General features: G+C 39.7%; 2 protein-coding genes across 2 annotated transcripts; both read left to right on the top strand.

Moving 5' to 3' along the window:
- The first annotated feature begins 10,247 nt into the window (after positions 1-10,247).
- Positions 10,248-12,724, top strand: LOC133882820 (WAT1-related protein At1g25270-like). Its single transcript, XM_062322044.1, has 7 exons — positions 10,248-10,527; positions 10,831-10,893; positions 10,992-11,108; positions 11,192-11,453; positions 11,634-11,792; positions 11,929-12,080; positions 12,165-12,724. Exons 1-7 carry the CDS (start codon positions 10,334-10,336, stop codon positions 12,451-12,453), a joined length of 1,236 nt encoding a protein of 411 aa, XP_062178028.1. The 5' UTR covers positions 10,248-10,333; the 3' UTR covers positions 12,454-12,724.
- Positions 12,725-16,917: 4,193 nt separating this feature from the next.
- LOC133881121 (uncharacterized) lies at positions 16,918-19,340 on the top strand. The gene is made up of 5 exons (XM_062320080.1): positions 16,918-17,118; positions 17,218-17,366; positions 17,464-17,664; positions 18,111-18,487; positions 18,817-19,340. The coding sequence occupies exons 1-5, from the start codon at positions 16,918-16,920 to the stop codon at positions 19,338-19,340; spliced, it is 1,452 nt and encodes a 483-aa protein (XP_062176064.1).
- Positions 19,341-24,060: the final 4,720 nt, after the last annotated feature.

The raw sequence follows: 24,060 nt of genomic DNA, 5'->3' as shown, positions 1-24,060 counted from the left end.
AAAGTAATAGCACTCACATACCCTTATACAGTGGTCGTACCTTGAATTCTGACGTGTAATCCCACACGAACGCCTCTCAACCAAGTCACCTACTTGAAGGGGTCTTCAAATTCTTGCAATTAGCACAATAACATCTAAAATATTCTCTCTAAGCACTATCGAATTCTTGCAATTACATGCCTAGGGGCCTCTATTTATAGGCTACAGAAAACCTAAATCGCATCTGATACGATTTTTCTAGGCGGCGTCTGGACGGTAGCTGAGGGTGTCTGGACAGACAACTGTGCAACTGGCTTTCCAAATTCACTTTAAATTCTTTCTTGAACAGGACCGCGTTTGGACGGGGTTGCCCTAGCATCCGGACGGTTGCACTTCTGCTACATGCAATTTCCATCTTAAGGTCTGATTGCCCGGACCATAGAGTCTGATGTCCGGACGGTTGAACATCTTCTGCATGACTTGCCTTATCAAGGATAGCGTCTAGATGGAATGGCCATGTCGTCTAGACAACCCATATCTATGTTTTGGAAAGAAATCCTTTTACTTGTTGAACATTGAGAGGCATCCGGACATGTTGCTAAGACATCCGGACGGATGCAATCAAGAACAATTCGAAGCTTCTGGACACAGAAGGATGTCCGGACGGAAAGTTCTCGTTGTCCTGATGAATGATGCTTTGACAGATGAGAGACCATATGGATGCAAGGGAACTGAACTACATTGTTTTGGATCTTGCACAGAGTCTTCTTGAAGCCCGTAACTAAAGTGTAGACTTTGAATAAAAGAGCATCTCTGTATAAAAGGCATTATTATATAGAAGTGATTTTGTCCAACAGAATGCAACCAATCACAAACTAACAAACTCCCCCTTTGGCCATTATGGGACAAAAATCACTTTACCGATTAAAAATACAATCCTAGTTCAAAACAAAAAATACCCCCCTTTTTGTCTTAAAAGGACAAAAGGTAAAACAGAATAAAAGAAAAACCACAAAATAATTACTCTCCCTCAATGTCACAGCAGGACAAGGCAAAGTTCCTTAGCCTCCTCCTATTGACACCTCAGTTGCTGCATCATCATCTCAGTCGGTGCCTCCTTCTTTCAACATTGAAGCTGCTTTTGCTCAGCTTATGTCTTCCATGGGAGCTCTCCAGCGAAAAGTCAATCTTATAGGAGAGCGTGTCGAGCAGAGTCAGATCGACTTTCGGGAGTGCCTAAATTATCATCACCGATTCACCCCAAGCCTGATGATGATGATGATTGAGTTGTTGTTAATTTGAGAACAATTTTCTTTTCTAAGACTGTGTATTTTTTTTAATACTACTGGCTTTTCTCTTATACTCTGTTTACCCTTTGTCCTTTTGTGACGAAATGGGGGAGCATTTTTTGTTGTTTATGTTGGTATTTTATGTTGGCAACATTCTGGATGACAAAAACACTTTATGTAACAGTTGCATTTTAAATAGGTTTATCGGTTTTTTTTCAAAGTTTTCAAGCAATATGGACATTGTTCGTTTCAAGCCATGTGACTGGTCACAAAATTCTAGAAGATGTCCATGAAGACTCCATGCATTTTCCAAGTCAGATCAATCGGTTCCTGTGCAACAGTCTGGACGTTCCTTTGAAGGCGTCTAGACGCCTGGCATTGTCTAGAAGCTTTAACGTTGAAGACATCCGGATGTTAGAGCAGCATCGTCTGGACACTAGGTCAAGCTTCTCCAATTTCTACACTGAGTTGGATTTCAATCGACACTATTTGGAAAGTTTCTGCAAGACGTAAGGACGACGTGGCAACATGTCCGGACGCTACCCAGCGTTCCAAAATATTTCGGGTTTTCTTTACGGACGCAGAAATGAGTGACGGTGAAGACCGTCCGGACATGGTCTTGTGTCATGGGTAGAATCGAGCTATTCTGGAAAGGCGGTCGTAGAAGACTGTCTGGACGATGCTAACTTCCGTCCTGATGCTCCATAACTAGAGTCCGAATTTGTCTAGAATTAGGTTTTCTGAAGCCTATAAATAGATGGCTCTAGGCTTGTTATTTGTAAGAAATTAGTATAAAATTTCAAAGTGCTTAGAGAGGGAGTTTACGGAGATTTGAAAATCTCCCTAAACACCCTTTGTTTAGAGAGTTATAAGAAATCAGTATAACTCTCTAGTCCTTGCCGGTGTGTGCTCTTTGTTCGTGTGAAGTCTATCTTAGGGGTCAACCCTAAGGTAAATGATTCCATCAAAGACCCCTTCAAGTAAGAGACTTGGTTGTGAGTACAAGTGCTTTGTAACTTGCTTTGTCTTTGGATAGTGAATTTTTTGGGTTTGGCTGCTCCAGAGTAGTTTTTCTCTTCACAGAGTTTTTACTTCGTCAACAAATATCTTGTCTCTTTTATTTTCCACATTTAAGATATTTTGTTGCACACGAACACACACTTGGTAGAAGTTATATATTTATTTTTCACAACGTGAACGCCTCCCAACCAAGTCTCTTACTTGAAAAGGTCTTCTATGGGTTCCTTTACCTTAGGGCTCCTCTCTAAGATAGACTTCAATGATGAGCACAGTAACAACACAACGGCAACGGCTTGAGAGCTAGCATATCTTCACAATTTCTTCCTAAAATATACTCTTTAAGCTATGAAGAATTCAATACTGAATTCTGTAAATCGTACATGTCTAGAGGCCTTTATTTATAATCTACTGAAGACCTAAATCGACATTGATTCGGTTTTCTCTAGGCGGTGTCTGGACGCAAGCTGAGGCCATTCGGATGGACAATTGAGCAATCGACTTTCCATAACACGCTTCACACAATACCATATCAGGGTCACATTCAGACAGTGTGGTCCTAGCATCCGGACGGTTGCACTTCTGCTGTACATCAATACTATAATAAGGACCACGTGCGGACGATGTTGTCCTGACGTCTAGACAGTGGCCATTCTTCTCCACGTAGCCTCATCAAGGATAGCGTTTGGATAGTGTAGTCCTGTCGTCCAAATGGATATAGCTGTCTTCCCATATACGTGTCTGCAAAGGAAAACCTAATTATAGTCGAGCTCTGACTGGCGTCCGGACGGTATTGCTACGTCATCAGGACGGATGCACTGGAACGTTGGATTCCTCTCGAACTCTGAAGAACTTTCGGACGTGTTGCCATGACGACCGAATGTATGCAACCTTGAACTGTTCGAAGCTTCTCGACACTAATGGGAGTTCGGACGGTATTGCCACATCATCCAAACGAATGTTGCTGATTGACGAGCGTCCAGACCGAAACAAAGGATTCGACTTTTCAGAGTTGGAATCTTCCTTGAACACTGAAATAGCCTTCTTGCAGCTTTTGACACTAGGACTTGTCATAATAAGGCTTTTTCCATCTTAGAGAAATAAACTCTAAATGATTTGAAGATTCTAGAATATACGGCATCCCTGTGAAAGCAGTAACATTACATGATAGTGATTTTGTCAACAGAATGTAGCCAATCAAAAACTAACAAATAGAGATAAGTGCATACCTGGAATATCAAAAGTGAAGAGAAAATGCAAAAATTGCCAAAAAGCACCAAAACCTCGAGGGAAACACGAGAAACTCGAGAGAAAAACAAAAGAGAAAAAAAATCTCAAGGCAAACAGTGGTGCGGCACAGGGGACAAAGCGATATTACCCTAAGGTCGCGCGTCCAGACCGTGAACTTAGATGTCCAGACGGCAGTTTGTCAGACTGTCAATGCCATGCGCGTCTGGAAGCTCCACACAGAGAAGCTAAAATTGAGGAAAAATAGCATACAACTAATTTTTTCCTAATGTTAGCTTTAGAACACGGATGTGTTCAAAATTGATAACACAGTCAAATAGCAAACCAAAAACATGCAAACATATAATTGAGAGTCAACTAATTTATGAGCCAAAGAATCTCTGCAGATGAAATTTTTTAAATATTTTACTCAACTCATGCTATGCATGTTGTGTGTGAAAGCTTTCTCAACAAAGGCATAAGTTCACAGATAAGGTTGAAAATTACTGTTTGATTAATCAAAAGCCAAACCTTATGATGTGAACCCATGGGATCGAACTCCCTTGAACCCACAATCAAATTGAAACCTACTCAAGAAAGCCAAGAATCAAGTCAAGAAGATCTAGACCCGTTGAAATCTTGTTTCAAGAACCTAGATTCGGTGAGAACACCACAAAGGGTTTGCCTTTGATATGTTCTTAGTTCAATCAAGAACAAGTAGAGAAAACTGAAATGTTTTCTATGAAGAACAAAAACTTCATTCACGTTCAACTTTTTTAGCAAATGCGGCTCTCCATGAAACCCTAAACCTACTAAGGCCTACATCAATTAAAAGACATGGGCTGAACATCTTCAACCCCAAAACATCCTAAACTAAACTTCTATAGCTAATAAAAGAAGTCCACTTAATAAAATAAATAGGCCCAAAAGCCAACAACCATAGAGACATAAAAATAGGCTCACACGCCTATACTTAAGGAAATAAAGAGTCTGCACTAAACCACTAGGCTATGCCGCCCTCATCTGTCGCTTGTATAACATGGATTAAAATTGGTTCTTCTTCTTTCAAGCCCATCTTGAATGCTGGGGTCTTGTTCGATAAATTTGCAAATTCTGTCCAAGTGGATTGTACCAATCCTTGCATTGCTTCCTTGATCTTCTTCGCTCTCGACCTTGTGATTGGCCCATCTGGAACTTGCAAGGGATCTTTAAGATTCGGTCTACCATGGGGCCCATCTCCTTATCTTAGTAGGGCATAGAGATCAAAGAATTTACCTTTAGGGAGCTTTGGATAGTACACAAATTTATTGCATGAGAGGAGTAAACTATCTAGCATTTAGATGCAACAGAGAAACTCAGCACATATCAGACTCAAAATCTCAATTAAATATAAGTGTATATCCTTAATGCACAATGAACTGAGATATCAGGTAAAAATACATGAGATATCTAAAAAGCAAAACAAAAGAAAAAATAACTTTTGTACTGCATGCTCATGGGAATGTCCAGCCTAACTTGGGTATGCCCAGCAAGAGTCATGTAAACTCTTGTCAAGTAAGCAAGGCCCAAACCCCAAAATGGAAGAAGATTTGGATGCTTGCTGTCTACTACTGGGTTTAGGCCCATCATAACAGGACCAAACGTTGTCCTTTTTGAGAGTTTCTTCGGTCCAAATTGCAGTTCAAGACGCTAGCTTTCCAACCCAATAAGTTTTAGTCTATTTGGAGAAACATACAAAAAGATATGACCGTTTTAAAACTAGTCGTTGGGTCCACTCGAAAAATCCGGGATGTTGTTTTCTTACTTTTAAACCATCCCTTGTCTCCTTGACTGTTTTGGAGATTGTCCCCCTATCTGTCTCCTGCCTTATTTCTTGACCTGTTTGCTATGCCTTATTTTGTGTAAGAATTGCAGCATGATTGTCATGCTTGTCCTATGCTTGGAGGGTTGTTCCAAGCTCTTTTAATATTTGTGGTTGTAAGTTGAAGGGGACGTTTTTGTGGAAAGTGAATTAAATCAGTTTGGTTTGTGACAAGAGTGAATTCTCATTCTTGTAAATTCTGTATCTCTTTGGTGTTAACCTTAGAGTGGTGAAATTCCTATAGTTCTGTATCCCTTGATTTAATCCTTGGGGTGGTGATAATCTATATCCCCTTGGTGTATCTCTTGGGTGGTGAACTCTTATCCTTAATTTCTTGTTCATTTCTTGAGTTTCCTATTCCTCCATTCCAATCCGGTATCAATGCCACCCCCCCTCCCCTCCCCCCCCCCCCCCCCCCCAACCCCCTCTTTGTTGAAAAAAATAAAAACAAGAAAACATTCTATGTAGGGAAAAAGATAACATCTAATTCTAGCATGTGAGGTAATAGCAAACATGTCCTCACAGAGAGGTTTGAAATTACCAAGACAGAAAAGCAGCAGCCCGACGTGCTTTTTGTCATCCTCAAAAAATACATGCAGAAGTTTTTCTTAAGATAACAAAAGAAAATATGAGGATAAAACAAATATGGTTCCAGCAAAGCATACATAAAAAATATTTCAGTGAATAATCAATGCAATGCATAAAACTTGACATGCTCTAGGATAAGGAACCAAGATCCCAGGCATGCCGTGTACTCACCCACAAAGTGAGTCTACTCCCTCTAAAGGGGTGAATTGTCTCACCCTTTCTTACCCATACCTTCTTAGGGTTGGCAATTCGGGTCGGCGGGGTCGGGTTCGTGTCGACCCGGCTGACCCGATTATACAATCGGGTCTGACACGAACCCGACCCGATTATTAATCGGGTTGAACTTCTGAACCCAAACACGACTCGCCTGCGAGCCGTGTTACCCGAACACGACCCGGGTAACACGTTTACTTTCAACCAAACCTTGAAATCTGAATTGGTGAATGAGTGAATCCTTGATTGATCAGAGAAGAAAAGAACTGAGAAGAGAACCCAATGTTTATAAAAACAAAATCAATACAAGCATTAACAAATCTAATGGAAAATTCACCTAAATCGGCACAGGACCGAACTACCGAAGGGTGAAAGTTGTGAAACACTGAAGTGAAAATCTAGAAGAGATTCAAGAGAAGATGAGAACCCAAGAAGTGCGGCCGTGCGGGAGTGCGGACTGCGGGCGACGGGCGTGCGCCGTGTGGGCCGGTGCTGCTACGCCGACTAGCAGGCTAGGGTTCCGACTGCAAAGTGCGGGCGACGAGCGTGCGCCGTGTTGGCGGTGCGGCTACGCCGACTAACGGGCTAGGGTTTCGACTGTGGAGTGCGGGCGACAGGCGTGCGCCGTGTGGGGCTGCGGGCCGGTGCGGCTACGCCGACTAGGGGGCTAGGGTTCCAATTCATTCTTACTTTCTCAGCTTTCTCCAATTCACCGTTTCTAGATTCTTCAATCTTCATTGTTCTTCTACAGTCTACGTTTTGTGACTTACTGACTTGTCTTTCGACTCTTTCGGACTTCGGCCTTTCTTCCTCTTTTTTTTTTTACAAAAAAAAAAAACCGTGTCTAATCGGGTTGACCCGAACCCGATTACAATAAACCCAAACCCTATTTTCTCGTGTCGGGTTCGCGGGTCGTGTCAAAAATTGCCAACCCGATACCTTCTTGACCCTAGGAGCAGGATTGTAGGCCTTGTCCATTGTGTCCAGTATGCTTAGGACATTCTGCATCAGGCTCAATAACCCTTCATAGATGGTTATTGTTGGGGCGACTTTGTCTTGAGGTATTGGGATCTATTGTGTCCGGGGCAGGGAAAACTCATAGCTTTGAAGAGATCGTATGAGCTCTTCAATCTTCATGGCATCAAGATCCTTGCTTTCTTCAATAGTAGTTACTTTAATTTTGAAACACTCAGGCAAAGATCTTGATGTGAACCCCATCAAGAATAACGAGACCCAACAACGAAAGGGAACACAAGATCGTTGTTATGACAAACAAGAACCTCGGTATAAGGAAGACGCCACAAACGGTGGTGGAAACTCCGTTTGATAAGTCGAGATGAACGCCACGGGAAATCCCGATAAGTTCGCGTATTTCTTCATAGAACCAAAGAGAATAAACCTCACAAGTTTTATGAATAATCAATATCTGCGTTTTCCATTGCTTATGCACCTATTTAAAGGGCTGAACATTACAAGAAAAAAACCCTAACATAGAAAACCTAATTAAAGCCGAAAATGGGTAAGGAAAGAAATTCTTACCTTCCTAAAACACATAAGAAATATAAGGCAATAAAGGCTGGACGCCCACCCTCCTAATCAAAGCTAAAATAAATCCCTACTTGCCTAAAAAAGAGACGTTAAAATAGGAAAGAAGAGCTGGACGCCTAGAGTCATATAGAAGGAAACAAAAGACAACATAAAAGGAAAGAAAGTGGCGCCTAGAATAGCCATGCAATCCGATCCTTCTAGAATAGACCCAAAATATTTCTTGCCAATTCTTAGCCTTGACCAGATCCTTCTAGAACTTGAATCAAGGTGATGATTCTCTGTTGCCCACATGGATCATGCTCAATGGGCCTCCACGAATTTGCTTGAGCCCATAACTCTTGGATGAGTCCGTTGAGTACATCCTTGAACTTCTTTGCTCGTGCTCTCATAACCGGCCCAATTGGTACTTGAACAAGATCCTTCGAAGCGGTGCCTTGATCTCCATTAGATCTTAATATCTTGTTAATGAGCTTTGCATCCGAAATTTTCTTCCTGAGACTCACCATAAAATTTCTCAAGTTGCTGAGAAACTAACATTTGAAGTTTGGCAAATTTTACAATTTTTGTGCCTTCATATGTTGTTTCCAGTATTGCCCATGCTTCTTGAGCAATTTCACAATGCAAAATTTGTGAAAATTCAGATGGTGAAAGAGCTTGGCAAACGGGATTTAGGGCTTTATCATTGGAAAGACGAGCACTTGTTTGAACAATAGACATTTCAGCAGCTGTTGTATTCGGTGGGGTCCAACTAGATTCAACAATCTGCCAAACGTCTATGGATTTTAAAAAGAATCTCATTCTCACTTTTCCAATAGCCATAATTTGTGCCATCAAAGGCAGGAATGAAATTAAGATTGTTAAACATGTTAGAACAAAAAATAAGGAGTCTAGGGTAGCATTTAGGAAATTAATCAAAACACGAGTGAACCTGCTCTAATACCAATTGAAAAAAAAATGATTTGATCAACCAATCAACCAAAATATAAATGCTGAAAATAAATAAGACAGATATTTTGGTGACGAAGTAAAAACTCTTTGAACAAAGAGAAAAACCACCCCGGGATAGCCATACCCAGGAAATCCACTATTTAGAAGAAATAGCTAGTTACAAAGCCGTTGTACTCACGTACCCCAGCCCTGATGTAGTTGTTGTGCATTGAACTCTAACACGTACCTATAAGTGAGCGCCTCCCAACTAGATCGTCTGTCTAAAGGGTTCTTCAATGGACTCCTTTAGCTTAGGGTTCCTCCCTAAGTTAGACTTTAATGATTGATCAAATCACACATCATACTCTAAGAGAGCTAGCACATCTAACAATTTTTGCTTAAACACTCTATCTTAGCATACAAGAATTCAATACTAAATTCTTACTATATAATAGCTTAAGAGCCCCTTTAAATAGGCTTTGAAAATCCTAATTTGACACAAACTTATATTTCCCTAGGCGGCGTCTGGACAGGACATTGAGCGTCTGGATAGTAAGCAACAATTCTTCATAAGTTGCTGAAGCGCGTCCGGACGGCTTGCCATAGCGTCTGAACGGTTGTGTAGAACACCCACCGTTCGCAGCTACCGCACTTGCGTCTTAACACTTGTGCGAACATACGTTCTCTGTGAGTTGCGTCCGCTGGGTCGTTCGGACAGTTGTGCGAACACCAAGTTCCTGTGGTTTGCATCTGCTATGCTGTTCTTATAGTTCACCGAACACTGAAGGGCGTCTGGACGCTTCCTTTGGCCGTCTGGATAGTCATAATGGAAACCACCTTTATAGAGTTGTACGCGCGTCAGAAGTTTCCTTGTCTCAGAAAATTGTCTTCCTTGAGATATTTGATGCAGAACTTCCCATATTAAGTCATTTCCATGTTGGAGAATATATACTGTAATATCTGAATAGTCCTTTTGAATTACAGTGTCCCTGCAGTGTCTTGATATATGGTAGTGTTTTTATCTACCAAAATATAGCCAATAAAACCAATACCTTTTATTGAGTATGTTGTTCTGGTGTAATTTTGATGATCACGAAAGTAGTTAAAGTATTTGTTCTCAAAACTAATAAAAAATAATATCTAATTAAAATAGAAAAATATTTAGAAAGTTTTATGTAGGAAACTTTTTAAAGTTATAGATAAAATAATAAAAATAAATTATTTAGCTAAATTTTTTTTTTAAAAAAAAAAATTAGAGAGCTTACTAGAAATACTTTTATTTATTATTAAGGAATCTCGTTCTCCGTTCCGGATAGCCGACAGGAAGTAAGTGAGATAACACGTACGGGGTGACGTACGTGGTTATAAGTCCACAGCCACGGGCGTGAGTGAATGAATTGAATGAAGTTTTACCAAAAGCACTAATATTATTGTTACAGCCGTGGACGTCTCTAGCTTAAAGAGTAAATACACACGAGGAGCCTCTCTGTCTCTCTAGTGAAACGTAGGTGATGACGTGGGAAATAGCAGCCGCAGGGTGAAATCTTGTTTACAATAAATACCCTTCACTCCCCGATAAAGCCTTCACTGGATCTATATTGAAAACGCAATTACCCAAGAGGAGCTTTTCGATCATCTTCCTTCGATCTCTGCATAATTGCTACATTATATATCTACGGTGGTGATGGAACGCATTTGTAACGCACTGCATGGGCTGAAGCCCGCCATGTTAATGGTGGTGGTTCAGTTTGTATTTGGCGGGGTCAATGTGTTCTACAAACTGGCCGCGAATGATGGAATGAGCTTGAGGGTTATTGTTGCCTATCGCTTCATTTTCGCAACTGCTTTTGTTCTTCCTCTTGCTCTCCTTTTCAAGAGGTAATAAATATCATTTTTTTTTTTAAAAGCCTAACCAACGTTGCCATGCTCACTTCTCCTTATAATTGTATTATATATTACAAAAGCATTTTGTGTTTGGTGTAAGCTTTTCAGACTTCCTGCATGCTAGCAAAACGTTCGTTTGACAAGTTTCAACACATGTAAATTAATGTCTTCATATTGGGTAGAAATTTCGAGAATGTTGAGAATAATATCCTAGCTATAGCTAGCTAGCTAAACTTTAAACCAGATTAGAAGAAAAGAGAAAAACATAAACGTACTGGGTCTGGGTATTATTGGCAGGAAAAGCAGGCCAAAGCTGAGTTGGGTAGTGCTCTTCCAAGCATTTTTTTGTGGGCTATTTGGGTAAGTAGGTTTCATAAATTTTGTTATCTATATTAATATTGCTTTTCCAATTAATTTTCAGCAATATTATAAGTGACACCCTAGCTAGCTAATTGCAGGGGATCATTAGCTCAAAACTTATATATTGAGAGCTTAGCCTTGACATCAGCAACATTTGCTTCAGCCATGAGTAACCTAATTCCTGCCATTACCTTCATCCTCGCAATCTTCTTTGGGTACGTACTTCTCTCTCTATCTCTCTCACATATAAAATTTCATCATAAATATAAAAAGAAAAAGGAAATTAATTTGTGAACAGGCTGGAGAGGCTGAACCTGGGGACAATAGTAGGCAAGGCTAAAGTGTTGGGAACATTAATGGGAATAGGTGGGGCGATGCTGCTCACTTTCTATAAAGGCGCAGAAATTGACATTTGGTCTTCTCATCTTAACCTTTTGCATGACTCCCAAAATCAAACTCGACACGTGGCCTCTCCGCTTAAACAGTCCGGAAATCGCCTTTTGGGTTTTTTATTGGCCCTAGGAAGTTGTTCCTCATTTGCCCTCTGGTTAATCATTCAGGTGATTATACAAATTAAAGATTCGATCTTCTTCTTTTTCTATTTTCCCATATTCCAAATTCAGGTGACTAAGAGGAATTTTACTTCAGTACTTCACTTCAGTTCACTCATATATGTGTCAAAAGAAATTTATTCCAGCATTCTTTTAATTACTAATTAAATCATTGTTAGAAAACTGCAGGCTAAACTGAGTGAGAAATATCCGTGTCATTTCTCAAGCACAGCTCTAATGTGTATGATGGGAGCAATTCAAGCCGTTGCTTTTGCCCTATGCATGGAGAAGGATTGGAGTCAGTGGAAGTTGGGGTGGAATATCAGGCTTCTTACAGTTGTTTATTCGGTACTCTCTCTATTTTATTTTATTATTATTTTTTTAAAAATTTACTTGATTGGTCAATGTGGGAAAACATTATTAATTTATGATGGATTCTGGTATATTGATTTGAGAATACGCGCGTCGAGTACTTGTGTTGTAGGGAGTAGTGGGTTCGGGACTAATGGTGATTTTCATTGCGTGGTGCGTACACACGAGAGGCCCTTTGTTTGTCTCTGTCTTCAACCCTCTAATGCTTGTTTTAGTTGCCGTCATGGGCTCTTTGCTACTCGACGAAAAGTTGCACCTTGGAAGGTATATATATCACTTTTAAGCTATATCTATATATCTATCATATATATATATATATATATATATGATTTTGTTTTCAAATGACAGCATATTAGGAGCCGTGTTGATTGTTTGCGGCTTATACGCGGTGCTGTGGGGTAAAGGCAAAGAGATGAAGAAGATAACTCAACTAGCACCCTCAAACAGCTCCCGAGAGTCTGATGATCAGTTGATGGATATTGTTATCGCGTCTCCAATGGAAGGAAACGTCAACGTTATCGCAAGTGTTAAACCGGATTCCCTGTCAACCTCTAATGCCCCAATACAAGGCAACCCGTTGGCAAAGGGACATAATCAAGAGAATGAAGAAAATCTCAGTAATAGTAAGAGTTGCTGAAATCGCTCGATTTTTGTCATCTTAACATTCATCACCGCTACAATATTGGATAAGGAAACAGCCCAACAGCCAAAGAGAAGATGATGAAGCAAGCTGATGAGGATAAGAAACAACATCGATCATTCTGATAAACATATATAAGCTAGCTAGGCTTGATAATGTTTTATACGTACTAGTTAACTTATATATGTACAACATCGATCTGTTGATCATAGTGTTGTAAACATGATATATTATAAATGAACCACAGTGATTCATGGGGAGTTAGTCATTCAATTCTATATATAGCATGTGTTACGATATGGTATGAGAGCCACTCTTTGACGACTAATTAACGTCCAAAACGGCGACCAACAAATTAACTCTACCTCGGCCCCAGTACTACATCCCTCACGACCCTAAACCATTTTCTTACCGTAAAACTTACCAAGAAAATTGTCTTTTTACTACAAAAAATTTGCTTATTAGCGGCCAATAAATTTGGCCGCTAATAATACTATTTTGGCCGCTATTGATCAATAGCAGCCAAGTTTGGCCGCTAAAGAGTGGTCGCTAATAGTCCGACGCTAAAGACTATTAGCGGCCACATTTTTGACTCGCCACTAATAATTGTTTTATAGCGGCGAACTTAGTGGCTGCTAAAAATAATTTTACCCCCCCAATTTTTTGTTAACGAGTCCAAGAGTCGCCGCTAATACTATACTATTAGCGGCGACACGTATGTGGCCGCTAATAGTGTCTAGTATTAGCGGCCACATTTTCCACCGCTAATACTATTAGAAAATGAAAAAAAAAAAAAAAAAGTATTAGCGGCGACACGTATGTGGCCGCTAATAGTGTGTCTAGTATTAGCGGCCACATTTTCTACCGCTAATACTATTAGAAAATGAAAAAAAAAAAAAAAAAAAAAGTATTAGCGGCCACATTTGCCGCCGCTAATACTATTAAAAAATGAAAAAAATAGTATTAGCGGCCAATGTGGCCGCCGCTAATACTATTAAAAAATAGAAAAAAAAATAGTATTAGCGGCCACATTTGCCGCTTCTAATACTATTAAAAATTGAATATATATATATATATATATATATGTATATTTTTTTTAAAAAAAATCATATCCACCCATCCTCACTGCATTAATTAAATCCCTACATGCAGTTAATACTAAAAAATGAAAAAAATATATATATATATATATATATATATATATATATATATATATATATATATATATATATATATATATATATATATATATATATATATTTTAAAATTCAGATCCATCTACCCTTAGTGCATTAATTAATCTCTACATACATATTACATGTAAAAATTCAAAATAAAAGCAGATATTCTAAAAGAAGTACATCTCATAAACAAAATTGTATTGCATAAGTTAATAAGTTCATGGGACGTATTCAACTTGCCAAGATAAAAATTATTTGTTGAGAACACTAGGTCCGTCAGTTTTAATTTAATCTGGGAGCATTAATTTAATCTCTACTAGCATTATGCATATCAACCCATACCCTCTTAAGAAGAAAAAGTTCCTGTATATCTCTAACCCATTTGCCTAGTTTAATCTTTTCAGTCTAATTAACTCAATTGAACCTTTATTCTAACTCCAAGTATTCAATTTAATTACTGAAACAAAATATATCTTCAAATCTCTATTATGTTATCTAAGAGCAATCATGATGTGTCTACATGTTGTTATATGTGTATTATATCAAGGAATTAGCACACAGAATCTTTACTATTAGCGGCGTAAAAATGGCAACCGTCCGGACGTCAGAGCAACACCATCCGGACGCCAGTGTTTATAGTGGAAATTACGTGTAGCAGAAGTGCAACCGTTCGGACGCTAGAGCAACACTGTCCGGACCCGGCTCTGATATGGTATTGCGTGAAGTGCGTTATGGAAAGTCGGTTGTACAATTGTCCGTCCGAACGGTCTCAGCTTCCGTCCGAACGCCGTCTAGAAAAATCAAAGATAGACTCGATTTAGGTCTTCTTAGCCTATAAATAGAGGCCTCTAGGCATGTACAATTTACAAAATTAGGTATTGAATTCTTCATACCTTATAGAATATATTTTAGGAAAAATTGTAAAGATTCGCTAGCTCTTAAGCCGTTGCCTTTGTGTGATGTTGCTATGCTCGTTATTGAAGTCTATCTTAGGGAGGAGCACTAAGGTAAAGGAATCCATAGCAAATAGGAGATTTGGTTGGGAGGCGTTCACGTTAGGTTACGTGTCAGTGTTAGATACAATCGCTGCATCGGGTATGTGAGTGTTACCGTCTATGTGCTAGCTTTGTCTTTTGATAGTGGATATCTTGGGTTTGGCTACCCCGGAGTGGTTTTCTTTTAATTGAATTTTCACTTCGTTAACAAAATAATTGTGTTCTTTAAATTCCGAATTTATATTATTTTGTTACACGTTGCACACAAACACGGTTAAATTAGAAGTCATCTATTTTTCAATTGGTATCAGAGCTTGGTACACTCTATTTAGATTAATTTCTTGAGTGTGGTCTTTTTTACTTCGTTAATATGTCTTGTTAGTTAGTGATTGGCTACATTCTGTTGAACAAAATTATTTATATGTAATGATGCTTATTATACAGGGATGCTGTTTTATTCGGAGTCTACACTTCAATTTTAAGATTCAAAGAAGACTCTATGCAGAATTCAAAGTAGTTAGTACAGTTCCCTTGCAACCGTCTAGACGATGTGTTATAATGTCCGAACGCTCAACTGTCCAAGCATTACCTGTCCAGACGACGAAAACTTTCCCTCCAGACCTTCCTCTGTGTCGAGAAGCTACAAATTGTTCCGAGTTGCATCTGTCCAGACGCCTCAACAGCACATCCGGACGCCGTTCAGTGTTCGATTAGCTATGGGATTTCTTTCCTAAATACTGATATGGGAAGACAGTTGCAACCGTCCGGACGATATGTGTTCCCGTTCGGACACGCTCATTCATAAGGCAAGTCGTGCATTCAAAGTTCAACCGTCCAGATGCTCAAGTTTCATATATGGAAATTACGTGCATCAAATCAATTGTCCAGACGACAGCTGTTATGGTTCGGACGCGCCAAGTCTTAATATGGATGACTAAAAACGAAGCCTAATATGGATGTAAAAATAAACAGTTTTAATATTGGAAAAAGAACTGTAAGTTCCATATGTACTTACTGAGGAATGATTCTATGTTTCATTAGGATATTGTGGTGTGTGTTCATTGCATGTGGTTGTTCATGCATTGCATGTTGTGTCCAATTGATATAACAGCTAATGAGATAGCCATCAACAAGCTGATGTAGTAGCAAGTGGAAGGAAGACTAGTCAGTGTACCCAGGGGGTTCATAGTGACCCAGGAGAGTCCGAAGTCCTAAATATATAACTAATGCTGGGACCGGTAAGATTTCAGTAAAAACAGGTAAGACTTCAAAGTGTGAGGCAATGGACGTGAACGGGTTCGAATACCTAGGAACGAGAGGCCTGAAGTAAGATAATCATAAAACACACTAAATGGTTACTACGATGTATATTCATACAACCTTTGCATTTGTATTATTTATGAACTGTTATTAATCTGATGGTAACTTAGTTATGAAAATGGATGACTCACTTGTTTGTTTATGTAAATATGATGACTTTGCATAGTTACTGATGCAGATCTGGAGAAATAAGGCATGGACCCATATGCCAGTTTTGATGGTTTTTGAAACCATTATCGAACTATTATGTGCTAGCTTTAGAAATTACTAGTTGTATTTATGTGTGTCTTGTTTTATGGCATGTAAATATTTATAACGATGTCATGTTTAAAATGTTTTATGTTATATGCTTATGTATTGTCTGTGGCACTAATTTTGATGCACCTAGTGTGCATATGGCATGCAAAGATAAACCTAAGTAACTTTTAATAAACTACCGAGGTATTTCAGTCAGCTATAATGTGTTATGCTATCAATTCCTATGACTATAGAAAAAATATATTCTGCTGCGAGAGTTTATCTCTGATGTAGTAATGTCACGTGGAAACCAGAGGTTTCTGCTTACGAATTTGCAAGCTCAAATTAGGGCGTTACAGTATGGTATTAGAGCAGTTCACTCAGATGACCATTGGAATTGACCTACCTAGAAACTAGAGCATAACCAAGAGCTACTCTTAACAAAAGATTTTATAAACCACATAAAAGATTTTGTTTGAAGAATGTAGTGTTGAGTCGGGAATAATAGTAAATAAATAATTTTAGAACTGTAGAAGCGTCAATTTTGTTTCATATGCTATGTACCCTAAGTAAAAAAAAAAACTTTTGTGTGTAATATATCTTTGTAAGTATTAGAGAATGGTAGGCTTATGAAGCTAATCAATATGTATTTATGTGATTAAATGTATTGTGTAGTATTTAAGTTAATTATTATTTTGGTGATTAACTTGATGCGATGATACAGAATTATGGCATTTCGACGTTACCCCGTCTGTAATGAAAACTACGAAAACTATCGTCATGGCAACCGTGATGACGAATTTGCACCTCCACCTCTGCCATTTAATGATGGAGTGAATCCGGCCTTAGCCCAATTTATGGCCGAAACTATTAGGCAGTTTGCCGAAGTAGTGGCAAGATTTCCACAGCCTGTCGGTCGATTTGAACAGGTAGGTTGCTCTATGTGCGATTTTGCTAGCCAGCAATTTCGTCTATTTGATGGAACACAGTGACCGTTAGTAGCTAAAGCCTGGATTACGGATATCCAGCTATTGCATGAGACACTTGGCTGTACCGACGAGCAAAAGGTTAGGTACACAGGACTAAGGATAATTGATGAAGCTGCAAGATGGTGGAAGTCTAAGAAAGAACTCTTAGGAATAGAGTTGGGACATAGAGCCATTATCCCTTGGGATAGGTTTGTCGAAGAATTCAATGGGCGCTTCTTTCTGAGGGCACAAAGGCAGATGCGGGCCATCAAATTCCAGAATTTGGTACAAGGCGAATTCCTCTAGGTTTATTGAACTAGCAAGGTTTGGCCTCAACTTAATCCCTGATGAGGAATCAAAGTCGGAACGTTTCGAAAATGGCCTTAATCCTCGTATTAAGGGAAGAGTCATGTGTCATGTGATCAAAAACTTTGTCAAACTGGTCGATATAGCATCGGTTGCAGAAAGAGGAATGTGCGAATCATCTACCACTTATGAACTAAAGAGGTGAGCAGCGTCCCAGGTGACATACCCATCCAAATGACCTGCACTAAGTACTTTCCACCAAGGCGATCCACCCAAGCAAGGGTGTATACTTTAACCCCAGTTGAGGTAGACAAAGAAAAAGGAAGTGATAATGGTGTTGTGACAGGCACCATCTTTTTGTTTGGTATCCTTGAGTGTACTCTTTTTGATTCAGGAGCTACACATTCATTCATTTCTGAAGCATACATTAAATTACATCACGTTAGCACGCGACCTTTAGTACAAAATCTTACAGTCGAAACCCATGGAGGAAAGAAAGTCGTATGCGATAAAATGGTAGAGAACTGTCCAATCAATATAAAAGGAAGGAACCTACCCATCAATCTATCAGTGTTTAAATCTCTAGGATATGATGTAATCCTAGGCATGGGCTGGTTATCAAAGTTTTATGCGAGTATAAATTATAGAGAGAAGGTAGTCGTTTTTCAATTGCTAGGTGTAGAAAGATTTAAATTCAACGGATCTTGTACGAAAGCTACTCCACCGTTACTTTCCGCTATACAAACTACAAGGAATATACGACAAGGAGCATCAGCGTTCTTAGCTTATGTGACGGCAAAACCAGAAGCGAAGCGTAAGTTGGAAGATATTCCAGTGGCATGTGATTATCTAGACGTGTTTGCTGAAGTTGTGACAAGATTGCCACTTGATTCTGGGAACTCAACCCATTCACAAAGCACCTTATCGTATGACACCCGCCGAATTGAAAGAGCTGAAGGAACAACTCCAAGAACTTTTGGACAGAGGATTCATACGCCCAAGCGTATCATCGTGGGGAGCACCAGTATTATTTGTCAAGAAGAAAGATGGGACTATGTGGCTATGCATAGACTACTGGAAGCTAAACCGTGTTACCATAAAGAATAAATATCCTCTACCAAGGATTGACGACTTGTTTGACCAAGTAAAAGAAGCCAAGGTATTCTCGAAAATCGACTTTTGATCGGGATACCATCAGCTTAAGGTAAAGGAAGAAGATGTGCAAAAGACGGCGATCTGAACGAGGTATGGTCATTACGAATTCCGAGTCATGCCTTTTGGGGTGACTAACGCACCGTCGGTGTTTATGGATCTAATGAATCATGTTTTCCATGTATCTTGATTTGTTCGTAGTTGTATTTATTGATGATATTTTAATTTACTCGGCTAATCATCAAGAGCACGGGGAGCATCTGAAAACAATACTAAATGTTCTAAGGGAAAAGCAGTTATTTGCTAAACTCAAGAAATGCGTATTTTGGATGGAGAAAGTTTCATTCTTAGGGCACGTCATCTCAAAAGATGGTGTAGCAGTCAATCCTAGCAAAGTTGAGGCTGTCGTCAACTGGGAGCGGCCAACCAAAGTCCATGAAATCCGCAGCTTTCTTGGATTGGCAAGTTACTACCGAAGGTTCGTAGAAGGTTTTTCCAATCTTTCTAGCCCTTTGACCGCCCTCACTAAGAAGAACGCTCATTTTCAAAGGAACGATAAGTGCGAAGCAAGCTTTCAACAACTAAAAAAGAGATTAGTATTTGTACCTGTCCTTGTACTACCAAGAGAATCTGAGAAATTTGTAGTTTTTAGTGATGCATCCCTTAAAGGACTAGGGTACGTACTCATGCAGCAAGATAAAGTTATAGCTTACGCCTCTAGATAGTTGAAGGACCATGAGAGAAATTATCCCACTCATAACCTTGAACTAGCTGCTGTAGTTTTTGCTTTAAAAATCTGGAGACATTATCTTTTTCGTGAGAAGGTAGACATTTATATTGATCATCAAAGTCTAAAATATATCTTCTCGCAAAAAGAATTGAATATGATGCAGCATAGATGGTTAGAATTGTTAAAAGACTACGATTGCTATATTCTATACCATCCAGGGAAAGGAAATGTAGTTGCAGACGCTTTGGGTATGATCTAACTGGATGTGGCGCCATGCGTGAAGGATGCCGTCCTAGCAGCTCTTATTATTAGTCCATTAACTACTGACTGAATTAAGATTACTCAAGAGAACGACCTAGGGTTGCAACAACTGAAGGAGAAGGCGAGCTATAGTAAAGCTCCAGGTTTCTATTTCATAGAATATGACCTTTTAAGAATAAGTGATGCCATAACTGTCATACCCAATGATGCAGAATTGAGAAGGGACATACTCAATGAAGCACATAAGACTAGGTACACCGTACATCCGGGAAGCACGAAAATGTACCAGGATTTGAAAAAAGGATTTTGGTGGCAGAGAATGAAGCGTGATATCATAGAATATGTAGCGCAATGCCCTACTTGATAGCAAGTAAAGGCAGAACACCAAAGACCAGTTGGTCCACTCCAACCTCTCTCAACATGCCAGAATGGAAATGGGATCAAATTGCAATGGACTTCATCGTAGGTTTGCCAAAAACACTCAATGGGCATGATGCTATTTGGGTCATTATTGACCGACTTACGAAAAGCGCTCATTTCATCCCTATCAAAGTTACCGACCCTGTTCCTAAGCTGGCAGAATTATATATAAGAGAGATTGTCAGACTGCATGGAATACCTGCTTCTATTGAATCTGGCTGTGATGCGCGATTCACCTCTCCTTTCTGGCAATGTTTACAAGATGCAATGGGGACGAAGCTATCTTAGCACGGCATATCATCCACAAACCGATAGTCAATCAGAAAGAACCATTTAGATTTTGGAGGATGTACTGAGACTTTGCGTGCTAGACTTTAAAGGTAAATAGAATCAATATTTACCGTTAGTTGAGTTTGCCTATAACAATGGTTTTCAGGCAACTATTGGAATGGCTCCATACGAAGCGCTCTATGGACGGAAATGTAGATCACCACTATATTGGGATGAAGTTGGGGACAGATAGCTAGCAGGACTGGAGATAATCCAGGATACTAAAGACAAGATTACCCTAATTTGAAAGCGGATGCTAGCCGCACAAAGTCGCCAAAAGAGCTATGCTGATACACGACGACGCAAGCTAGAATTTGAAGTCGGTAATCAGGTATTTCTGAAGGTATCACCAATGAAGGGAGTCATGCGATTTGGTAAAAAGGGAAAGCTGAGTCCAAGGTATGTCCGTCCCTTTTTATTGACGGAGGTCATTGGTCCAGTCGCCTATAGAGTCGAATTACCATCTGATACCGGATTGGAATGGAGGAACAGGAAACTCAAGAAATGAACAAGAAATTAAGGATAGGAGTTCACCACCCAAGAGATTTACCAAGGGGATATAGATTATCACCACCCCAAGGATTAAATCAAGGGATACAGAACAATAGGAATTTCACCACTCAAAGGTTAACACCAAAGAGATACAGAATTTACAAGAATGAGGATTCACTCTTGTCACAAACCAAACTAATTTTTCACTCTCCAAAAAACGTCCCCTTCAGCTTACAACCACAAGTATTAAAAGAGCTTGGAACAACCCTCCAAGCATAGGACAAGCAAGACAACCATGCTGCAATTCTTACACAAAATAAGGCAAAACAAATAGGTTAGGAAATAAAGCAGGAGACAGACAGGGGGACAATATCCAAAACAGGAAAGGAGACAATGGATGGTTCAAAAGTAAGAAAACAACATCCCGGATTTCTCGAGTGGACCCAACGACTAATTTTAAAACGGTCGTATCTTTTTGTAGGTTTCTCTAAATAGACTGAAACTTGTTGGGTTAGAAAGATAACGTCTTGAAATTAAATTTGGACCTAAGAAAATTTCGAAAAGCACATCGTTTGGTCCTGTTTTGATGGGTCTAAACCCAGTAGTAGACTACTGCATCCGAATCTTCTTCCATTTTGGGGTTTGGGCCTTGCTTACTTGACAAGAGTTTACATGGCTCTTGCTGGGTATACCCAAGTCAGGCTGGACATACCCATGTCACCATCTAAGGAAGAATTGGAAGATAATGCTGAGGAAGAATCTGAGGAGGAGTTCACGTATGGAGATCAAGGAGAGTCTCTTGTCATTCGTAGTCTCTTAAGATCAACTAATGCAGAAGATGATTGGCTTCGGAACAATATTTTTCACACCAAATGCACTTCCAATGGCAAGGTGTGTGACGTTATCATTGATGGGGGAAGTAGTGAGAATGTGGTGTCTACAACCATGGTGGAGAAGTTGAATCTGAAAACAGAAGCTCATTCCCATCCTTGCAAACTTCAATGGCTTCGAAAGGGAAATGATATCCAGGTAACTAAGAAATGCTTAGTTCAATTCTCCATTGGAAAAAATTATTAGGATGAAGTTATGTGTGATGTTGTTCCTATGGATGCTTGTCACATACTACTTGGTAGGCCCTGGCAGTATGATAGAAAAAATGTCCATAATGGTCTCAAAACCACATATTCTTTTGTAAAAGATGGAGTTAAAGTGATTTTGGCCCCATTAAAAATGGTAATTACTCCTAAACCATCTAAAGGGGAGGGTTGTAACTTACTGTCTGTCGATGAAGTTGAGAAAACCTTAACTGAATGTGGGAAGGGGTATGATGCAACCACTTCTTGAGGAATTCCTTGATGTTATTCCTGAAGAACTTCCACCGGGCCTTGCACCTATGAGGGGTATACAACACCATATTGATCTTATTCCCGGTTCTGTCTTACCTAAGAAATCAGCCTCTAGGATGAATCCAAGGGAGCACGAAGAGTTGCAAAGGCAAGTCGATGAGCTGATCTCCAAAGGCCTTATGCGAGAAAGCATGAGTCCTTGGGCCGTTCCAGCACTTCTCGTACAAAAGAAGGATGGCTCGTGGCGTATGTGTATTTATAGCAGGGCTGTCAACAAAATCACCATCTGGTTCCGTTTTCCTATTCCACGGTTGGATGATCTCCTAGATCAGCTTCATAGGGCCACAATCTTCTTAAACATCGATCTTCGCAGTGGGTATCATCAAATTCGCATGAGAGATGGCGATGAATGGAAGACAACGTTCAAAACGAGAGATGGTATTTATGAAAGGATGGTTATGCCATTCGGACTATCTAATGCTCCAAGTACTTTTATGTGCCTTTTGAATCATATTTTCAAACTATTTACGGGTCAATTTGTTGTTGTTTACTTTGATGACATCTTAGTTTACAGCAAGTCTCAAGAACTGCTATAGGCCATCTTCATCAAGTTTTACAAACCCTGCGAGAACAAAAGTTGTATGTTAACTTGAAGAAGTGTCATTTCTGCACCAATAGCCTTGTGTTCTTAGGCTATGTTGTTTGCAAAGAAGGAATCATGATGGATCCAAGCAAGATAGAGGCAATCACCAGCTGCCCCACTCCCAAGTCCCTCCACGATATAAGAAGCTTTCATGGACTTCCATCATTCTATCGACGGTTCATCAGAGGATTCAGCACCATCATTGCACCTATCACGGAATGCCTTAAAGGAGGAACGTTCAAGTGGACGGAGGAAGCCAAAAATAGCTTTGAAATTCTCAAACAGAAGGTAACGGGGGCCCCAGTCCTTACACTTCCAGATTTCTCCAAGGTGTTCAAAATTGATTGCAATGCCTCTAATTTGGGGATTGGTGGTGTTCTCAATCAAGAAGGTAAGCCCATTGCCTTTTTTAGTGAAAAGCTTAATGAATCTCGGAAGAAGTATTCAACCTCTTGTTCGTACCTTGGAGCATTGGAGTCATTATCTACTCCATAAAGAGTTTATACTTCATTCTGATCATGAAGCCTTAAAGTATTTGAGCATCCAACAAAAACTCAGCAAGCGACATGCAAAGTGGAGTGAATTCTTGCAAGCTTATTCATTCTCCATCAAGCACAAGTCCGGTAAACTCAATCAAGTTGCTGACGCCCTGAGTCGAAGACACTCTTTACTTAACACTATGCAAGTGCAGGTTTTGGGTTTTGATGTTGTCAAAGAACTTTACAAGGATGATCCTGATTTTGGCAATGTATGGAAGGAATGTTCTAATGGTCCTAACAACCATTTCTTGTTACAAGATGGTTTTCAAAGACAATCACTTGTGCAAATGTTCATTGAGGGAAGCCATTATCAAAGAAGCCCATGGAGGAAGCCTTGCTGGCCATTTTGGTAGAGATAAAACTTCAACTCTTGTGCAGGAACATTTTGTTTGGCCCAAAATGGTGCGAGATGTTGTGCGACATGTGAAGCAATGCCAACAAAACACCGGGCTATACATGATGTGAACCCCGTCAAGAATAACGAGACCCAACAACGAAAGGGAACCCAAGATCGTTCTATGAACAAATTCGAATGGAAGACCTCGACCCGTTGTTTATGACAAACAAGAACCTCGGTATAAGGAAGACGCCACAAACGGTGGTGGAAACTCCATTTGATAAGTCGAGATGAACGCCACGGGAAATCCCGATAAGTTCGAGTAGTTCTTCAAAGAAATGTCTATC

Source organism: Alnus glutinosa, chromosome 11, assembly GCF_958979055.1.
Source record: "Alnus glutinosa chromosome 11, dhAlnGlut1.1, whole genome shotgun sequence".
NCBI classification, from domain to species: Eukaryota; Viridiplantae; Streptophyta; class Magnoliopsida; order Fagales; family Betulaceae; genus Alnus; species Alnus glutinosa.
Note: the sequence above shows the minus strand (reverse complement) of the source record. Positions and strands in the feature narration are given on the sequence as shown.

Coding starts and splice junctions, on each gene's coding strand:
- LOC133882820 (XM_062322044.1), top strand. CDS start 10,334: ATGGAACGCATTTGTAACGCACTGCATGGGCTGAAGCCCGCCATGTTA. Junction 11,109..11,191: donor ATCCTCGCAATCTTCTTTGG/GTACGTACTTCT, acceptor ATTTGTGAACAG/GCTGGAGAGGCTGAACCTGG. Junction 12,081..12,164: donor GAAAAGTTGCACCTTGGAAG/GTATATATATCA, acceptor TTCAAATGACAG/CATATTAGGAGCCGTGTTGA.
- LOC133881121 (XM_062320080.1), top strand. CDS start 16,918: ATGGCATTTCGACGTTACCCCGTCTGTAATGAAAACTACGAAAACTAT. Junction 17,119..17,217: donor CTGTCGGTCGATTTGAACAG/GTAGGTTGCTCT, acceptor ACGGATATCCAG/CTATTGCATGAGACACTTGG. Junction 17,367..17,463: donor GCCATTATCCCTTGGGATAG/GTTTGTCGAAGA, acceptor GAATTCCTCTAG/GTTTATTGAACTAGCAAGGT.